At 39.1% G+C, this 18,204-nt stretch overlaps 3 protein-coding genes and 1 non-coding gene across 4 annotated transcripts in view; 2 read left to right on the top strand and 2 right to left on the bottom strand.

The window, feature by feature from the left end:
* LOC104720581 (jacalin-related lectin 44-like) overlaps positions 1-11,769 on the top strand; it is a 33,284-nt gene extending 21,515 nt beyond the window's left edge. Inside the window, exon 5 of the mRNA XM_087468719.1 lies at positions 11,521-11,769. Within this exon, the coding sequence (XP_087324845.1) occupies positions 11,521-11,769 (249 nt within the window). The remainder of the gene's footprint in view (positions 1-11,520) is intronic.
* LOC104719521 (indole glucosinolate O-methyltransferase 1-like) lies at positions 4,979-7,860 on the bottom strand. Its single transcript, XM_010437460.3, has 5 exons — positions 7,558-7,860; positions 6,190-6,806; positions 5,779-6,089; positions 5,597-5,661; positions 4,979-5,498 (listed from the first exon to the last, which is right to left on the bottom strand). The coding sequence occupies exons 2-5, from the start codon at positions 6,657-6,659 to the stop codon at positions 5,196-5,198; spliced, it is 1,149 nt and encodes a 382-aa protein (XP_010435762.2). The 5' UTR covers positions 6,660-6,806; positions 7,558-7,860; the 3' UTR covers positions 4,979-5,195.
* A 2,889-nt stretch (positions 11,770-14,658) lies between the features above and the next one.
* Positions 14,659-14,763, bottom strand: LOC147937241 (small nucleolar RNA R71). The gene has a single exon (XR_015569800.1). It is a non-coding gene; the product is annotated as a small nucleolar RNA R71 (small nucleolar RNA).
* A 2,625-nt stretch (positions 14,764-17,388) lies between these two features.
* LOC147937240 (uncharacterized) lies at positions 17,389-17,856 on the top strand. The gene has a single exon (XM_087468718.1). The coding sequence runs from the start codon at positions 17,389-17,391 to the stop codon at positions 17,854-17,856; it is 468 nt and encodes a 155-aa protein (XP_087324844.1).
* Positions 17,857-18,204: the final 348 nt, after the last annotated feature.

The raw sequence follows: 18,204 nt of genomic DNA, 5'->3' as shown, positions 1-18,204 counted from the left end.
ACAATTATGTTTGCACACAAAAAAAGGTTTGTGACCAACCAATCAAGGTTGAGAAATTAGAAAAAAAATAATTTGACATAATTAATGAAATAATATAAAATTATAAGCACAATAATATATGAACCTCAAATAATTCAAAGATGAAAATATAAATTAAATAAAACAATCTAAAACTATTACAATAAATTTTAAAATACAGTATTAGAAAAAGAAGATTCATATATTAATCTTCCTATTCAGCTATTCCAAACTGAAAAAAGTAGAAAGTAGCAATATATTTTTGTTTAAAAAAATAAGAAAAATTTGTCTTCCCGTTAAAAAGTTTAACCAATAGAACAAATTTGAAAGCAATAGTTTTGAATAAATTATTTTGTTAGATAGATAATATGAGACGATCTATGTTTATATAGAAGTGAGTATTTACATTTTCTGTAATTAATAATTTTCGGTATATTTTCCTTCATCTTTTTCCTATTTTATGAGAAAATTTATTCCAATGAGCTCATTGTTTTTTTAAAAAAATTTTTGCTTCCCATTTTCTTGTAAGACGTACTATCATTCGACGATAACAACGCTTTCGTTTTAGCAGATCTTGTATTATATAATCTCTGTTGTTATCTTGCATTTGGGAATTCATCTTTTTTTGTGCTACATGTCCTGCAAATTAATAGAAATAATAATAACACCATGTGTTAATTCCAAAAACCTTAGTTATTATGCATGAGAAAATTTGTTCACACTTCAAAGTCAAAGATTGCATAGTATGCATTATGAAATTGAGAAACGAAACAAAATTCAAAGAAACGACGACAAAAACATGTGGTAATATCTAGGAATATTTTTATATAGTTGCTTCAGTTAGACAAGAAACAAATTACCTTCGAGCCTTATTCAAGAACGATGATGTGTCAAGCAAAAGGTTAATAAAAAAAACTAAGAAGAAAATTTTACCAACAAAAACAAAACTATTCGAAATTATTTTGTTTGGTGAAAAATATGTCATCATCTATTTGACGGGGCCATCGTTCATCTTGAAGAGCTTGTTTCACGGTTTGAGGTTCACCTGGAATAAGCTTGGAGAGAGCAGCAACATAGTTGTATCGTGGATTAGGTTTGTTGATGTTGTTTTTCCATCGTGTGATCATGAGATGGTTATTGACTGGCGGAGCAGGATGTTCAGGTGAAGCTGGATTTGTAGGTGAATCATGAGAAAGACTCGATGATGGAGATACAAAGGATGTCACTGGAACAGACGAAACATCGCTTGAAGGAGAGGCTGGTGTAGTTGGACATGTGAACTTGGACTGTTTGGTGGAGTTGCGTGAGAATGGGCCAATGTAGGCCTGATGTTGCAGAGGCAGAATGAGTATAGGTCGCTGGAGCAGAGATTTTCTTGTTCTTGTCCAAGGCTGGTGTCGTTGTCAAAGTTTCCTCGACCTGGTGAGAAGTTGAGCTCATGGATCACGGTGTCGTTGGCAACACCAATGGCGGCTGAGGCGAGGGTGGAGGTGACAGATGGAAATGTAGTGAGGCGAGTTCTGGGATTGAAGAAGATTTGGCTGAAGAAGATGTTGATTGAAGGGAAGGGAAAACTCTCTCATCAAATTTCACATGATGGGAGATGTATATGCGGTCTGAATTTGGTGGTAAACACAAGTATGCAAGAGTATCCAATGAAGAGACACGGAGTTGAACGATCTTCGAGCTTGTTGTTTGTGTAAGGGTGTAGTCAGGGGAAGCAAAGACACCCAAAATCGCGAAGCTTTAAGAATTTCGGAGTTGTGCCAAAGAGTTTCTGGAAAGGAGTTTCCATACCAAGCACAGACGTGGGGAGACGATTGATGAGGTAAGTTGCGGTTGTAAGTGCATATGTCCAGTAAGTCTTAGGGATAACTGATGTGTGAGTAAGGTGAGACCAGTTTCCACCACATGCATGTGTTTTCTTTTCGGGATGCCTTTTTTTTCTCAGGCGTGTGCGGTGTTGTTGTTAGATTAGAGATGCCACCGGCGGAGAGAAACGATCAAAAAGCAACAAATTCGTCTTCATTATCTGAGTAGAGAATGCCTATTTTGGTGGAGAAGCAATTTTCAACAACTGTTTGAATGCTTGAAAGGCTTCACGGACTTGGGATTTGAGTTTCAGAGGATATAACGAGGTGTGTCTGTTGTAATGGTCAAAAGGGATAAGGTAGTGATTCTAATTGTCAATAGAGAGAATAGGAGAGCTCCAGAGATCCATATAGATGTAATCTAGGGGACGAGAAGAGACAATTGAGTTTTGAAAGAAAGGTAGTTTATGAGCTTTATTGACAGTTTAATCAGAACATAAAGTGTTTAAGGTTAAAGATTGTTTGCAGGGTAAAGAAAAACGAGAAATAACGGTGTTTGTGATAGAAGTAGATGGGTGACCAAGACGACAATGTCAATCAGCCTTACTGGTTATTGGTTTGGTGGAAGCAAAGAAAGAGGAGAGAGTTGATGGTGAGGCTGGCCACTCGTATAAGTTACCCATGGTCTTGCCTTGGAGTAATGAGTCCCCAGATCTCAAGTTCTTCACTTGAAAGTGAGCAGGGAGAATTCAACGAAAACCTTATTAGCATTGCATAAGTGATCTACATATATGACATTTTCTGTATATTTGAAACACACAAGACATTGTTTAGATATAGAGCACGAGAATGAGAGGGTAGAAATCTAGAACCATTGTGAGTGATGGGAAAACCAGTCCCATCGCCAATGATAAAATTATCACCACCATTGTATGGCTAATGAAGTGACGGATTGGAGAGATCGCTGGTGAGTAAAGCCAATGTCCATTACCCATGGATTAAAATAAGCTGCTGCAAATTTTGCACGCGGATGCCAAAGACGAAAAGGATACAGGAGTAGACCAGGCTGAGATGCAGGATTAAATTGTTGTAGCTGACTGCAACGTTTAACATTATGTCCAAAAACACCATAGAGCTGACACTTGCCTTGATATCCACGAGAGTTACGGTTGTCAGGTCTTGAAGACTGATATTGTTGCTGGTTGGTATTATTCCAAGGTTTAGTCTGGCGCTGAGTTTGTTTACCATTGAATTTGTGTGATTGGTGTTGACATGAGGGAACATTGGCGAAGGCTGGAACTGAAGTAGAGATAGAGGATGCAGAAATCATCAGTTTTGCTTCGCTAGTGAAAAGTTTTTCATGAACCTTGGTGATGGAGGGAGGCTTTTCACGTCCTTCAATCTGGTCAATAACAAACTGGTAGTCTTCAGGTAAGCCAGCAATAATGAACTCAACTTTCTCTTCACGTTCAAGCGGTTTTTCTATGAGAGCAAGTTGATCAAATTGAGTGGTAAGACCCTGCATATAATCATCCACACATTCATCACCTTTGGGATATTGCTTAAGTTGGAGGCGAAGTTGTTGAATGTATCCCCAACTGGGATTGGCATATGTGGCAGCAAGCCTGGTCCACAGTTCTGTTGTAGTCGTGGTCTTGGTGAAAACATGTTGAATGGATGGAGATAGCGTGCCGATAAGACCGTTGTAGATCAACTTGTCTTGTCTGCGCCATTTGGTGTAGTCTGCATTTGGTGTCGTCTCATTATTGGCGGTGACAGTCAAAGCTGGTATGGAGGTGGAGCCATGGACATAGTTAGCTAGATCATGCCCATCGAGTAGGGAGTGAACTTGAAGACTCCATGTTATGTAGTTGTTGGGCGTGAGCTTAGTGATGTTTATCATATTGATGTTGAGAGCATCATGAGGTGTGACAATCCTGTCAGTGTTTTAAGCCATGGATCATCATCATGGAAATACTCTCAACGTCCCAATCCTGTAGTGTTGAGAGCATCATGATGCATCGACACCACATTCACAGGCAAGGTGGAGATGTGGTTGATGGTCCGTATCAAGATGACATTGGGACGTTGAGAGTATTTCCATAGCCGAGAGACAATGGTTTGATCGGCTCATTAGCAAGGAGGAGGGTGGTTGAAGGACTCAAGTTGGGCATCCGGTCTCAGAACAAGTAATGTAGGGTAGCAATTGGGGTAGTTGAGGGCGCAGCTGAGAGAGATCAAGTAGACGTAAGAGGAACCGGTAACCATCTCTCAACAGAGAAGAGGTCATATTGACGGTCCTCCTCAGTCTTTGGTGGTCAGAGGTAGGGACCCAAAGCAATTTTAATGACAGGGTTCTCAAATAATCTTTGCAATAATAGAGCAGCGATGAGTGATTATGTTCAAACTGCAGTCTTCGGACAATTGAAACAATAAATCTACACAAAGGTATGTTACGGGAAAGCAATTGAAGACTTGGAACAGACCTGGATTTTTGAAGAACATAGATTGGGTCTCGAGGGCTTGTCAAGGTCCTGCACAGCTCCAGCGTCAACACAGAGCTCCTGCCCAACTGCGATCAAACAAACTGCTTGGTGAAGGGATCTAGATCCGAGGAGCATAGAGATGATAAAGTTGACTTCAAGGGACATTGGTGGCAAGGATGTAACACAAGGTAAAGAAGGCGATTTGCAGTCTTAGATTTTGCGTTTGGAGGCTGGTAACTCTTGAGAAACACCTCACTGGGAGAAACCACCGGAAGAGACAGAGGGAGGGGGAGGGGATGAAGATGTAGCATGGTTGGATTCATTGAGCGTGGGCTTGATGAACCTCCCGTACGTTCATCGTTGAAAGAGACAAAGAGTAAGTTTAGGTAGAAGAGGAGAACACGGGGATGACAAAGCAGTTTCTCTATATATAAGCACAAATTCAAAGAGATAATATGAAGAAATATAATATAAAGTTTTGTGTTCTTTTATAAACTCTGATTGGAACTTATGAGAGTACAATATTCCAAAAATAAAGAATAATATAATAAGCATAGATTACCCTATTATTGGTTTAGAATTAGAGTACAATGTTACAATGTCCTAGAAAAAAAAAACTAATAATATTAAGCATAGAGTACAATACTCACCATTATTGGTATATAGTACAATGTTCCAACTGGACTTTATTGCACAGCCTTAATACAAACATCTTATCAAATGATCAACACAATCTTGAAAGAAAAACAAACAACCAAAACCACAAATCTTTCTTACAAAAAATTAAAAAAGAATAATAAAAAAAAAACATGTTTTTTTGAGTTCATAATCTCCTCCCACACAAAATCAAGTATTGCTTATTTTTTTGTAAACTCTGAATCTATTTGTGGAATTCGATAATAGAATACGTATAAGAAAGATCAGTTATTTCACATTTATGAAAACCCGAAGCAGAGGCTAAAGCTTCAAACTGAGAAGATGACCTCATTTCACCACCGGAACATTGTGTTAACATCAACATGTCCATACCGAAGACAATGTTAGAGAAATTGTCGTCGTCACTCTTTGGTTCTGATGGTGCAACCGTGTCAACTATTATTACTTTCCCCTTTTCCGGCAGACTCTTCCAACAGTTTGTTAGTATCTTTACACAATCTTTCTCGTTCCAATCACGTAACATCCGCTACAAACATTTTATCCATCTTAATTAGTTAGTTTGTAAATATATTTACTTTATCCATTAACCTTTTTCATTCAAATGTAGTTGTATATATAACTTACTCTCAAGAAGATTGCATCTCCTTTTGGAACTTCTATAAACATATCTCCTGATACATGCTCCACTCCTATATATAACAAATTTTAGTAGGACTAAATAAACATAGATAAATAAATATATAAAAAGGTTATGGAAAACACCATTCAGTTTAGTACTTGTCAAATTTGTATTAAATGATAGGTACCTGGATAAACATGAGCAGTGGCTATAATTGCAGCTAAATCGAAATTGATGCCCTTTATTTCAGGGTACTTGCGAGTAACAAGATTCATTATGGTGCCAAGTCCTCCTCCGATATCAACTAAAGTCTTTACATCTTTGAATCCTTTGTATATTTCTAAAAACTTCTTCATGATCATGGTAGAAGATTCTGACATTGCCTTGTTAAATATACCAGCAAATTGTTCGTCCAACTCAATGTATTCGTAAATTCCCATGCCATGGGCAGAACTGAATGCATCTTTTCCATCTTGTATCACATCCTTCAGATGTGTCCTGTAACATTAATTCAAAGATTATCAATTAGCCGGTTTGATACAATTGAGGCTATCAACTACTATAAATTGGCTGATCTGCAAATAAATAAGGCACGTACCAAGTTTTGAAAAAGACCTCGCTCTGGAGCAACATGAATTGGGTCATGAGCGAACCCGAGTCATCACCGCGGTTTAAGAAAAACCTGCAAATGGGTTCGGCTGCATATACCCTTTGGGTCATTCCGGTTTGATCGTTACCCCCGGTTTCAACTACACGACACTTAAAGATCGAGTGGCTGACGAGTAACCGTAACATCCGGTCTAACAAGATTGGCGCCTCTGGGTTGATGGGCTTGGTAGGGAGAGCAAAAGCTATCTCGGAAGAGGAGAGCCACGCGTCTTTGCCTAGCGCAGCGACTGTGTCAAAGACGCCAAGCTCCAAGGCAGCTTTGAAAACCATGGGAAAAGCCAATGAGTTGGCGATCCTGAACGCTTGCAAGCTCATCAACTTTTCGTCAAGTTGTTCCTGTTCTTTGGTTAGACCCGGTTTGGGGGAAGTGGTTAAAGGTTCTTGAAGATGGTTCGTCATTATTGTTCTTGGTTGGAAATTTGAAGAAGGTAGAGATGGGAAGGAACTAGGAAAATAGGATGGCTTTAACAGTTGGGACTTAGAGCGCCATTTTATAGGGAGATATCTCAAACCAAGTGTCTTCAACCATCCTTAAGACCTTAACCACTTGAATAAATAAAACTTAGATAAATAATCATTAAGAGAGTTAAATAATACTGTGGTTATAACATAAAGTAGGTAAAACATCCAACGTTGGTAATACGACACACAACAACGCTTATGGTATATTATTTAATAAAGACTGAGAAATACGACACACAATACTTATGGTATATGTTATTTAACTACGAGATAACCAGCGGTGCTGCGGCTTAATTTTCTGTACTTTTTATTATTATTTTACATTTGTTTAGTATTATATAATTTAATTCCAATTTGTAGTATTTTAGAACAAAAAAGGGTTTCATGAATTGGTTTGTGTATGTCTATATTCTACTAATACTAAGCCCCCAAACAAATTGTAACTGCATAAATTCGTTTAATAAAAAAACGAATATGTAGAAGTAACTTTAACAATAATCAACTAAACGCAATGCACTAAACTACGGTATGTACGGCCGCTGTAAATACGATACAATATGGCAAACAGTAAAACCGTCATCACATAAAAAGAAATACAATATGGGAAAACAATAATACGAGAAGACTTCACCATTTAAGTCTTTGGATAATGATTTATTGAATAATTTATGTGACTGAGTTTAATGTTTATTTAGAGGCCTCATAAAAAAATGCAAGCAAGTAGGGAAAGAATAATGGGTGAATTAGGTAGGTCGCCAAAACTGGTATGCAATGAAGAATATAGCACGTTAAATCTGGATATTAGGTGATTAACCAAAGATCAAAGAGAAATTACCAAAATATTCTCAGTTGGTTGGAGGTGGGTGGTCGGAAATGTCTGGCCGCAGGTAGGTGATCGGAGGTGGATGACGGGTGGTGGTGGCCGGAGATGACTGGCCAGAGATGAGTGGCCGGAGGTGGCTGGTCGGAGGTGGCTAGCCGAAAGTTGCTGGCCGGAATTGGTGATCGGAGGTGGCTGACTGGAGCGGTGGTCGGAGTGGTGGGTGGTGGCTGGCCGGAGCAGTGGTCGAAGTGGTGGGCAATGGCTGGTGGTGGTAGGGATGGTGGCTTTAAGCGTGATGGTTATAAAGATGAAGTTGTCAATAATACCTAAAATACATCCTATATAACCTTTTGATGATTATAATGGTTAGCAAGTTAAATATATATTTTTTTTTTGCCTTATTTCTTCCAATTTCTCAAGAATAATCATAGGACAGAAAAAAAAAAGTATGAATTCATATACAATACAAACACAAGTAAACAGTATAGAAAAAATAACATTCAATGTGGACATATGTACTATATTATCGAAATTGTGTTCAATACAAAAAAAAATAGAAAAAGATTAAAAAAAGTTAAAAATTGTTTAATGATCACAAGTTGGATATAACTAACTAACTTTATAGAATATTATGACAAAATTTACAGATACTATATATGACACTAGATAGAAGAAACCTAGATCTAAATCTATACAAAGCATGGGAAAATGGCAAAAATCAACCCAAACTATTTTTCAAACGCTTTTTTAAACTTGAATTTTGGTACTCTGTAAAAATCAACCAACCATCCAAAAATTCAAATTTTAAACTTGAACTATGTAAATTTGGCAGATGTCAACATCTATTTAAACGGTGTTAATTAGCGGATTAAAGGTGCTGAGTCAGATGACTAACAAACAAATGAAATTAAAATGAGTCAAAACGTTGTCGTTTTGAAGTGAAAATAATATTGTTGGTTAGAAGATGGACTCGAACCTGCGGAGCATAAGCCACTAAAATTACTCTCATACCACTGCGCCATATTGATTCATTATGAATTATCTCACAACGCGTCAATATATATCCTATTTGTTTTTCTCTCTTCTTCTTTTGCTTCCCATCGGGACTGAGACCAGCCGCCGGGACAAAAGCTCTAGAATCCAAAAATCAAACTGGAAAAGAAGCCCATGTTAACCCCAAGTACTTCCAATAACAATCATGCTAAGAACAATTTGATTTATTCATATCAATTTGATTCATAAATTGGCAAATCATAATCGAAATTAGAAAGATTGTCTCTACTCTTAATTTGAAAACGACACGAGGTCAATAGCTTCGACGGAGAGAAACCAAACACTTTTCGCCGGAGTCCACAGATCTGGAGATTCCTCGGCATAGTAGAAGAAGAAACGACGTTAAATGAACAAAGCGGACGATTCGCTAAAGGAAGTGATACTTGTGACGACAAAAGAGAGATGATTGCAGGCAGAGAGGAGAGACAAAGATGACAAGCCCGACAAGTCCAAATTATTGCTCTACAGATAACTCTGTTTAATAATTTATCCTACAAAAGAAAACCCAATAAGTCGCTGTGTCCGAGTGGTTATAGCGGAGAAGTTAATTTTATTTGGGCTTCTTCCACCCGAGTTCAAATCCTATAATATGTGATTTTATACTATTTTTAAAACTAAAACGACGTCGTATGGAAATTCTTGCCATGTGTTTGCCACAGTGTTATCTGACTCAGCACCGTTAACCCGCTAATTAACACAGTTTAAATAGATGTTGAAATCGGCCAAATTCACATACTTCAGATTTAAAATTTGAATTTTTGGATGGTTTACGTTGATTTTTACAGGGTACCAAAGTTCAGTTATGAAAAAGCGTTTGAGAAATAGTTTGGGTTGATTTTTGCCGTTTTCCCATGAGTTTGTCTATATATAACGCAACGACTTATCCTAACTATTAATCCAAACAATAAATCATAAACCTGACCCCCTCAAAAATGACCAGGATTTGTTCCTGCAACTTGACTTTTTAGTATGCGGCTAGCCAATGTGGATACCCTTTATGGTGAATTCGACCTACAAGTTTTACCAGTAGGTTTCCTATGGACCCTAGTCTACATCTTACAACCAGAATGGGAACACCTTTACATAATCCCCGTTCCTATAGAGAACTTATTGGTCGACTTCTTTATCTCACTATCACTAAGCCGGATATCACCTTTGCTATCCATCAACTTAGTCAGTTCATCTCTGCACCTTCTGACACTCATCTTCAGGCGGCTCATAAGGTACTCAAGTACATCAAAGCTAATCCTGGACAAAGCTTAATGTACTCTGTTGATTCTGAACTGTGCATAAATGGTTTTTGTGATGCTGACTGGGCGAATTGTAAAGGCACTCAACGATCTATCACTGGATATTGTGTTTATCTTGGTAACTCACTTATCTCCTAGAAGTCTAAGAAACAGGGTGCCACCAGTCGGAGCAGCACAGAATCTGAATACCGTAGTATGGCTCAAGCGACTTGTGAGATCATATGGTTACAACAGCTGTTTAAGGATCTTCACCTTCCGGTAACAGGTCCTGCTAAGCTTTACTGTGACAACAAGTCGGCTCTGCATATTACCAGGAATCCTGTTTTTCATGAGCGGACGAAACATATAGAAATTGACTGTCATACAGTCCGAGATCAGATCAAAGCTGGACGTCTTAAAGTCTTTCACGTTCCTTCGGAGAATCAACATGCTGATCTTCTTATCAAACCACTCCATCCAGGTCCTTTCTATGGATTGCTCTCTAAGATGTCATTATCAAGTTTGTATCTTCCGAACTAGACACCTTGGAAGCTACAGACTTGAGAGAGGAGTACTAGGATACATGAGGATTGGTTATTGACTGGTTAACAACCGGTTAATCCTGGTTCAATTAATTTGGTTAATACATGCTAGTATATAAGGAGATGAGATAAGATCAATGATGGTTAAGCTTTGTAATATACACATTTATTTCTCGTTGAGAGAGTTTGTTAGAACCGGTAGTGGTTCTTTGCTTCTTCTTCTTCTCCGATGTATTCTCCGGTGAATCGGATTCTTAATACCACTCCTAATAAACTGGAATACCAAGGTGATCCTAGAGGATTGCTTTGGGATGATGGTTGTAATTATGATGGCGTAAGAAAGGTGTACGTCGACTGTACAGGTACTATATATAGTGTCAGGTTTGAGTATGATAATGGCGGAAAAGTGTAAAGGAGGAATGCGTGCCGACGTGATTTAAAAATGAAAAGGAGGTCATGATTCTATTAACCTAATTCTTTTTTGTTTTTTGGATTTCTATTAAACTAATTCAAGTAACAATATTTATCGACCATTCATATATATACATATATATATATATATATCGGTTCTTGAGGCGCTTATACAAAGCTTTTTGTGATTGCAGTTTGTGCTTGACTATCCAAATGGAGGGGACCTTAATAAATCTGAAAAGTACGACTCTTAAGACGACGTGGATTTCTTCATTGATTTTCAAAACATCAAAAAACAGAACCTCTCCAACATTTGGGGAAGTGTCTGATGGTAAAAAATTTGTGCTGGGGAAGAATGATAGCGCTCTTGTTGGGTTCCATGGATATGATAATGTTGGTTTGAGTACTCTTAATGCTCTAGGAGCATATTACAGCCCGTTCCCTCCTACTCCTGATGCAACGAAACTAGAAGCACAAGGTGGTAATAGAGGAGCTTCTTGGGACGATGGTGGTACTTTCAACAGTGTTAACAAGATTTACATTGGACTAAGCGAAAACGTTATAGGCTTTGTCAAGTTTATGTACTTCAAAAGCGCTCGTTTGGTCATTGGAGATGATCATGGAACTAAAACCATGATAACTCGTGTCGAAGAGGTCATTAATCCAATTTTCCTAATTTAAAGATATATAGTTTAACTTTATTATCATTCTTCATGTATTATGTTTTTCTTGTTTTGCAGTTCAAGTTGGATCCGTTTGAAAAAATCATCTCAGTGGAGGGTACATATGATGATAAATCAGGAGGTATAACCATGCTTAGGTTCAAAACCGACAAAATAGACTCTCCATACTTTGGATTCGGTAAAACACCAACCTTCGTGCTTCACAAAGATAAACACCAGATCGTTGGGTTCCATGGAAAATCCAGTAACATGCTTCATCAACTCGGGATCCATGTTCTACCCAACGGTTTTAAATTTGCTTTTTAATGCTCTCTTACTTTTTTCTTCACTCTACTACGTCTTTGGTTTCTCATATTGTGTGGCGTGCGTGTCTTGCGACAATCTCATGTAATCAATAACTCATGTTTTCATGACATCGTATCTTCAAATCTCTTCTACTTATAGCGTCTCCTATGTTGTTTTGTATAAGTGTCTTTCGACAGTACTATCACGTAATATAAATTTGGGTTCCTAAAATTCAAGTCTGCAATAGCTTCTCCAGCTAGTGTTGATCTTCTTACCCAAGTTGCAAAACCACATTGTCATTTGTCACAAATGCATCTTATGTTTTGGTTCAATAATACATTTCTGAGCTACATACACATACATATAGAAATTTAGGCAATGCCTTTTGCATAAACTTTGAAGCTTGAAGCCCAAGATATCATTAAGAAGTCGGTTAATAAATAAGCTAAAAGGAAAGTTGTAATTACATTAAGAATAAGAAAAAGAAGGTTTCTAACTATTTTAGGATGAGTAAAGGAATTCGTTCTACAAATATGGTTGTTAAGTTGTGACAATCATACAAGAGAGATCAGAGAGCTTTGTGTGTTTAGTTTTGAGAGAGATATTTTCTAAACATTAATAAAGAGAGTTATTCTTTATACACAAAGCTAAGTTTCTATTCGAATTATTTGGTATCAGAGCATCAGGTTAAAGCAATCCGTGTTGTGGATTTGATCTTAATGATGGGAAAAATCACAGCCTCATCACGTCCAAAAGAGTGGGACAAGGCTGTATCTATTCAATGTCCTCTACTTACCACCACAAATTACACAGTATGGTGTATGACGATGAAGATCATGTTGCAGATTCATAAAATTTGGAAAACAATCGAACTAGGTTCAGCCGACCCTGACAAGAACGATGTTGCTAGCTTCAATCTATTACAGAAGCTCTTATATTGCAAGTTGGTGATTTGGCTTCTCTGAAAGATATTTAGAATTCAATCAAGTCAAGGAATCTGGGAGCAGATCGTGTCAAGGAGGCACGGTTACAGACTCTCATGTCTGAATTTGAGAAGCTAAGGATGGTGGATCCAGACAAGGTCGATAACTTTGCGGGAAAGTTATACAAGATAGCAACAAAGATTACATCACTTTGAGAATCAATTGAAGAACCTAAGCTGGTGAAAAAGTTCCTAAACAGTCTTCCTAGAAGCAAGTTTATTTATCTTGTAGCTTCTCTCGAGCAAGTATTGGATCTGAACACAATAAGTTTTGAAGACATAGTAGGAAGATTCAAGGCCTACGAAGAAAAAAATACTTAGCGAAGACAAGCAGGAGGATATACACGTGTCAATTGTATCAATAAGATATTGATGTGTGTCCAAATTACTGCTTAACATGATTGCGACATGTGTCAATGATGTGTATGTATTTTATAGGATTTTAACCATAGTTTTTACACTTGTTTTGAGTCTTTTATTGAGTCCAAGTGTGTTTTAGAGTCTTTTTAGTCTTTTGTGAGTCTGTACAGGTTGTAGGTTACTTTTGAAGGAAACTGAGTGTTTTGGGGATGAAAACAAGCATCTGGAACAAATTTGGTGAAGACTGGTCGGACTAGCAAGCAGATGGAGCAAACTCAAAAAAATCATCCAGGAACGGCTGATCCTCATACGAGATCGACCGATCTTGTACCCGAATCAACTTTTCATTTCTTGTTTTAAACTGACTTTTAGGGTTTTATTTTAGTATTTAAGCACGAGGCTCGATCTCTAGAAAGACACATTTTATTCTTCGCAACTTTTGAGCACTTGTAAGCTTTGGGAGAAGATCTATAATCCTTTCAACTTCTTTGGAGAAGATTTTTGAACTCTTTTACTTCTTTTTGCAATTCAATTATGTTTTCTTCATCTTTAATTTGTTGTTTCTGTTTCTCCATGTTTGAGTAGTCTTCTTATTGGGTTTTGGGTTTTAAAGGGGGTTTATGATTTTCTAACTAAGGTGTTTTAGATTTCAGGTTGATCTATTTTGTTCTTCATCTATTGTTGTTCTTAACGCTTAAGCTAGATTGATCACCTAGATTAAGATCTTAGGTTAAACTCATCGTGACACCAAAAGTGTTGTTGAGTTGATGGAAAAGATCATAGGTGAGCAAGGTGCACCTTAGCCAACGGAAGTTGGAGTTTAGGAACCTTGTGAACAGATCAAACCTAAACTTTTATTGCTTACTTGGTTTGCTAGGTCCAAACGACGGTTTAGGGATTAGCAGATTTAATTGCATAGATAGTAATGCTGCGGAAGTATGTTAGCTTTACAACAGTGATTTTGTTTCAAGTGCATGCAAACAAGAAGCCACAAGCCTACTGATTTGCGTAATCTGGGAAACAAGGAGTTAGCATAGCTTGAACGCGAAAACCGAAAAGCCAAAATCCAGACCGACGCTATGGCTGACGGAAACAAAATGGAGGCTCGCAAACCCAACCCTCAAGTAGCTATCACTCGACAACAGCAAAGACAACTCCCACAAGAGCGAAACAAAGCTGATCCGAATCCACCAGCAAGGCGAGCCACCTTGAGGGATGATGAAGCTCACAATAGGTTGTTTGCAAATCGATCTGCGATCCAGCCACCAGCTCCTGCGAGACAAGATTATGAGATCAAGAACAACCTTATCAACTTGTTTCAGAATCATGTGTTCAATGGGATATCGTCGGAAATTCCTCTAGATAACATAGAAGCTTTCGAAAGATTGACCAGTACGACGAGGTCCAATGGTGTCCCCTACGACTACCTTATGCTAACACTTTTCCAATTTTCTCTGGGAGACAAGGCGCTTAGATGGTTGAACCTCCTGGATCCAGGATCAATCACCACTTGGGAGCAGTGTAGAGCCGCTTTCCTGAATCATTTCTACACTAAGTCTCGATCAGCCAAATTGAGAAGAAAAATCACCACTCTCACAAGGTGGTATAGAGACTTTTTGCGAAGCATGGGAGAGATTTAAAGAATACTTGAGGGACTTTCCCCATCATGGCTACACACAAGAGAACTTGAGGAACAATTTTTATGGAGGTATTGAGCAAAGGTACCAAATGGTGCTGGACACAGCTAGTAGAGGAGATTTCTCCACTAACACCGCCAATGAAGCAAATCTTCTGATTGAGAATCTCGCTGCAAGCAACAGCAACCATGGTATAGACTATGACCGATCGGTAAGAGTCAATGCTGTCGAGACTGGTGCCATCAAAGACCTCACGACCAAGGTAAATCTCCTCCTAAAAAGAGACCACCAAAGTGTCAACATGTGTGAAGAGCAAACTGGAGTGTATGCAGATTTTGGGGTTGATGCCTCTCAAGATGTAACTGAGGAGGTAAACTACATAGGAAGACAAGAAAATTTTCAGAACCGCGGTTTCAATCAGAATTTCTGAAACCACCCGAATTTATCCTACCGAAGCACTAATGTTGAGAATCCTCAGGACCAAATCTACCCACCGCGACCTCAGCATAACAACTTCACACAAGGATTTCAAGCCAAGGGGACAGGATTTGGAGGATCAAACTTTCAGCAAAATCCTCAAGTGAACAGATTCTCACAAGGTTTTCAAGCACCACAACAACAACCTGCTGCCCCACAAGAAAGCAAACTAGAGCAGATGATGCAGGATCTGATGGATGATCAGAAGAAAAATGCTAGAGAGATTAATGTCAAGATAGACAACATGTATTCGGAGCTGAATGGGAGAATCAAAACGCTGAACACTCACGTGAGGGTCTTAGAAAATCAGGTGGCACAAGCTTCAACAAGAGTCAAGGCACCCCCAGGAACACTACCATGCAAGTCTGAGGCCAACCCAAAATCATTCCTGAACGCCATCACTCTCCGAAGCAGGAATGAGATAGAAGGACCACAACTGACAAAAAGGACTTATCGATCCTCCGAGCAGACTGGCCGAACCGGGGTGTGCGAACAGAACGATGACCCCATCAGAAATACTCAAGAGAATGTGGATGATGTTGATATTTCTAGTACTAAGGAGGCTTATAAAGAGCCAAACAACAAACCCCAGCGGCCGTATACACCCAAGCTTCCTTTTCAGACCCGCCGTAAGACCAAGATACAAGAGCGAGAATATGCAAAGCTAAAATCAGTGGTGGTAGAGCTTCAGGTCCGACTACCTTTCATCGAAGCAGTGCGAATTGTTCCATCTCTCAAGAAGTACATGAAGGAAATCCTGACCGATAAGCTCAGTTTGGAAAAAAGAGTGATGTATCTTACGCATGCGTGTAGCGCCACACTCCAAAACCGAATGCCATAGAAGTGTGGAGACCTAGGTCCTTTTACTCTACCCTACACGATTGGTGAGCTCACGTTCAATCATTGTCTATACGATCTTGGAGCCAGTGTAAGCTTGATGCAACTAAGCGTAGTGACTAGACTGGGATTGTACACCTTTAAGCCGACTCAAGTCACCCTCGTTCTAGATGACCGTTCTACTAGACGTCCAGAAGGGTTATTGGAGAACCTTCCAATACAGATTGGGAACTGCTATATACCTACAGACTTTATTGTTCTGAAGCTCGATGAGGAATCTCAAGACCCTATCCTACTTGGTAGGCCCTTCTTGGCTACTGCTGGTCAATGATAAATGTCTGTGAGGGAAAATAGATCTCCATATGGATGATTTGGTACTGCAATTCAATTTGGAGAAGCCGGCTAAGAAACCGACCATTGATGGCCATACTTTCTGGATTAATACGGTCGAGGAGATAACAACCAAGATCTATGAAGAGGTTTGTTTGAATGACAACTTGGCGGTAGCTTTGACAAAGGAGGAACCAGAGCTAGGTTACTTGGCTGAAGAAACTGCCAGAATGACAGAGGCACTTGACGCTGCAGTGCACCTCGAACGTGAAGTCTTGTTCCTCAACATACAAATTGGATTGCCCAATCCAGCAACCAGATTGGCCGATCCGGTCTCTTCTGTGGAGACCACTGACGAACATGGAGGATCAACCTTTCCTGTCTCTGGATTGGCCGATCCCAATCTTTGCCCTATCAAATTATGCAGGACATTTTGCCACATTCAAAACTGCGACTAAAGTACTTCAAGTCGGCCTATGGTGGCCTACCCTATTCCGTGATGCTCACGACTTTTTCTCCCGATGTGATGCTTGCCAGCGAAGAGGGAACATTAGCAAAAGGAATGAGATGCTACAGAACTTCATTTTAGAAATTGAGGTGTTTGATTGTTGGGGAATCGACCTCATGGGGCATTTTCCACCTTCTTAAGGCAAACTTTACATACTTGTGGCACTGGATTACGTCTCTAAATGGGTAGAAGCATTGACAAGCCCAACCAATGACTCAAAGGTGGTCCTTAATATGTTTAAGCATATAATTTTTCCACGGTTTGATGTGCCTAAAGTGGTTATTAGCGATGGAGGGAATCATTTTATCAACAGGCTCTTTGAGAATCTGTTGAAGAAGCATGGAGTTACACAAAAGGTTGCCACACCATATCATCCTTAAACCAGTGGGCAGGTTGAGATCTCAAACCGTGAGATTAAAAGCATTTTGGAGAAGACAGTGAACTCTGAAAGAAAGGATTGGTCTGCAAAACTCGATGACGCATTGTGGGCCTACCGGACTGCTTATAAGATGCCTATCGGAACCACACCATTCAAGTTGGTATCTGGGAAATCATGCCATCATCCTGTTGAGTTTGAGTACAACTCAATTTGGGCGACTAAGCAAATGAACTTCAACACCAAGACTGCAGCCGAGAAACGCCTTATCCAGCTGAATGAACTTGATGAGACCCGCATGAACGCATATGAGAGAACCAAAATATTCAAGGAACGGACGAAGGCATTGCATGACAAGAAAATTGTTCCAAAGATTTTTCCTGGCACACTACGCTCTCATTGGTTCGGACCCTTATGGATCAAAGAAGTTATGGCTTACGGTGCCATCTTTCTGGGGAACCAAGAAGGAAAGGAGTTTACGGTTAATGGCGAACGCCTCAAGCCATATCTTGCTGAACATGCTCCAACAGAGGATTCAATCGTCCATTTGATGGACCTCCGGGCTGCTTTAGCAGCAGAACAGTCAGGCTCGCGACTTTAAACAAGCACTCATGGGAGGCAATCCAATGGGGTTAGCTCTGCTTTCCCTTTCTTTTTATTTTTCTCTTTAGAATTTTTCTTTCGTTTTGTTTTCTTTAGGATATACTCGATGGTCATGTTGCTACACAGACTTTATGGAACAAGTAAGACTTTGGTTTATCTCTGTGTTCAGTCTAAGTAACTGTTCTTTTTTTAACAACAAATATGAAAGATTGACTCAAACGAGCCAATTGGGAGAAGAACTGTTTACATAGGTAACTGCATGCGGTTGAGTATGAACGTGTCGTCCTATCTGCAAGCACATTTACATTCCTTGAAATCAAAGTCAATGAGAAACTTGAGAATTCCT

Source organism: Camelina sativa, chromosome 10 (assembly GCF_030686135.1).
Source record: "Camelina sativa cultivar CO46 ecotype springtype chromosome 10, ASM3068613v1".
Lineage (NCBI taxonomy): Eukaryota > Viridiplantae > Streptophyta > Magnoliopsida > Brassicales > Brassicaceae > Camelina > Camelina sativa.
This window is presented reverse-complemented; position numbering and strand designations above follow the sequence as displayed.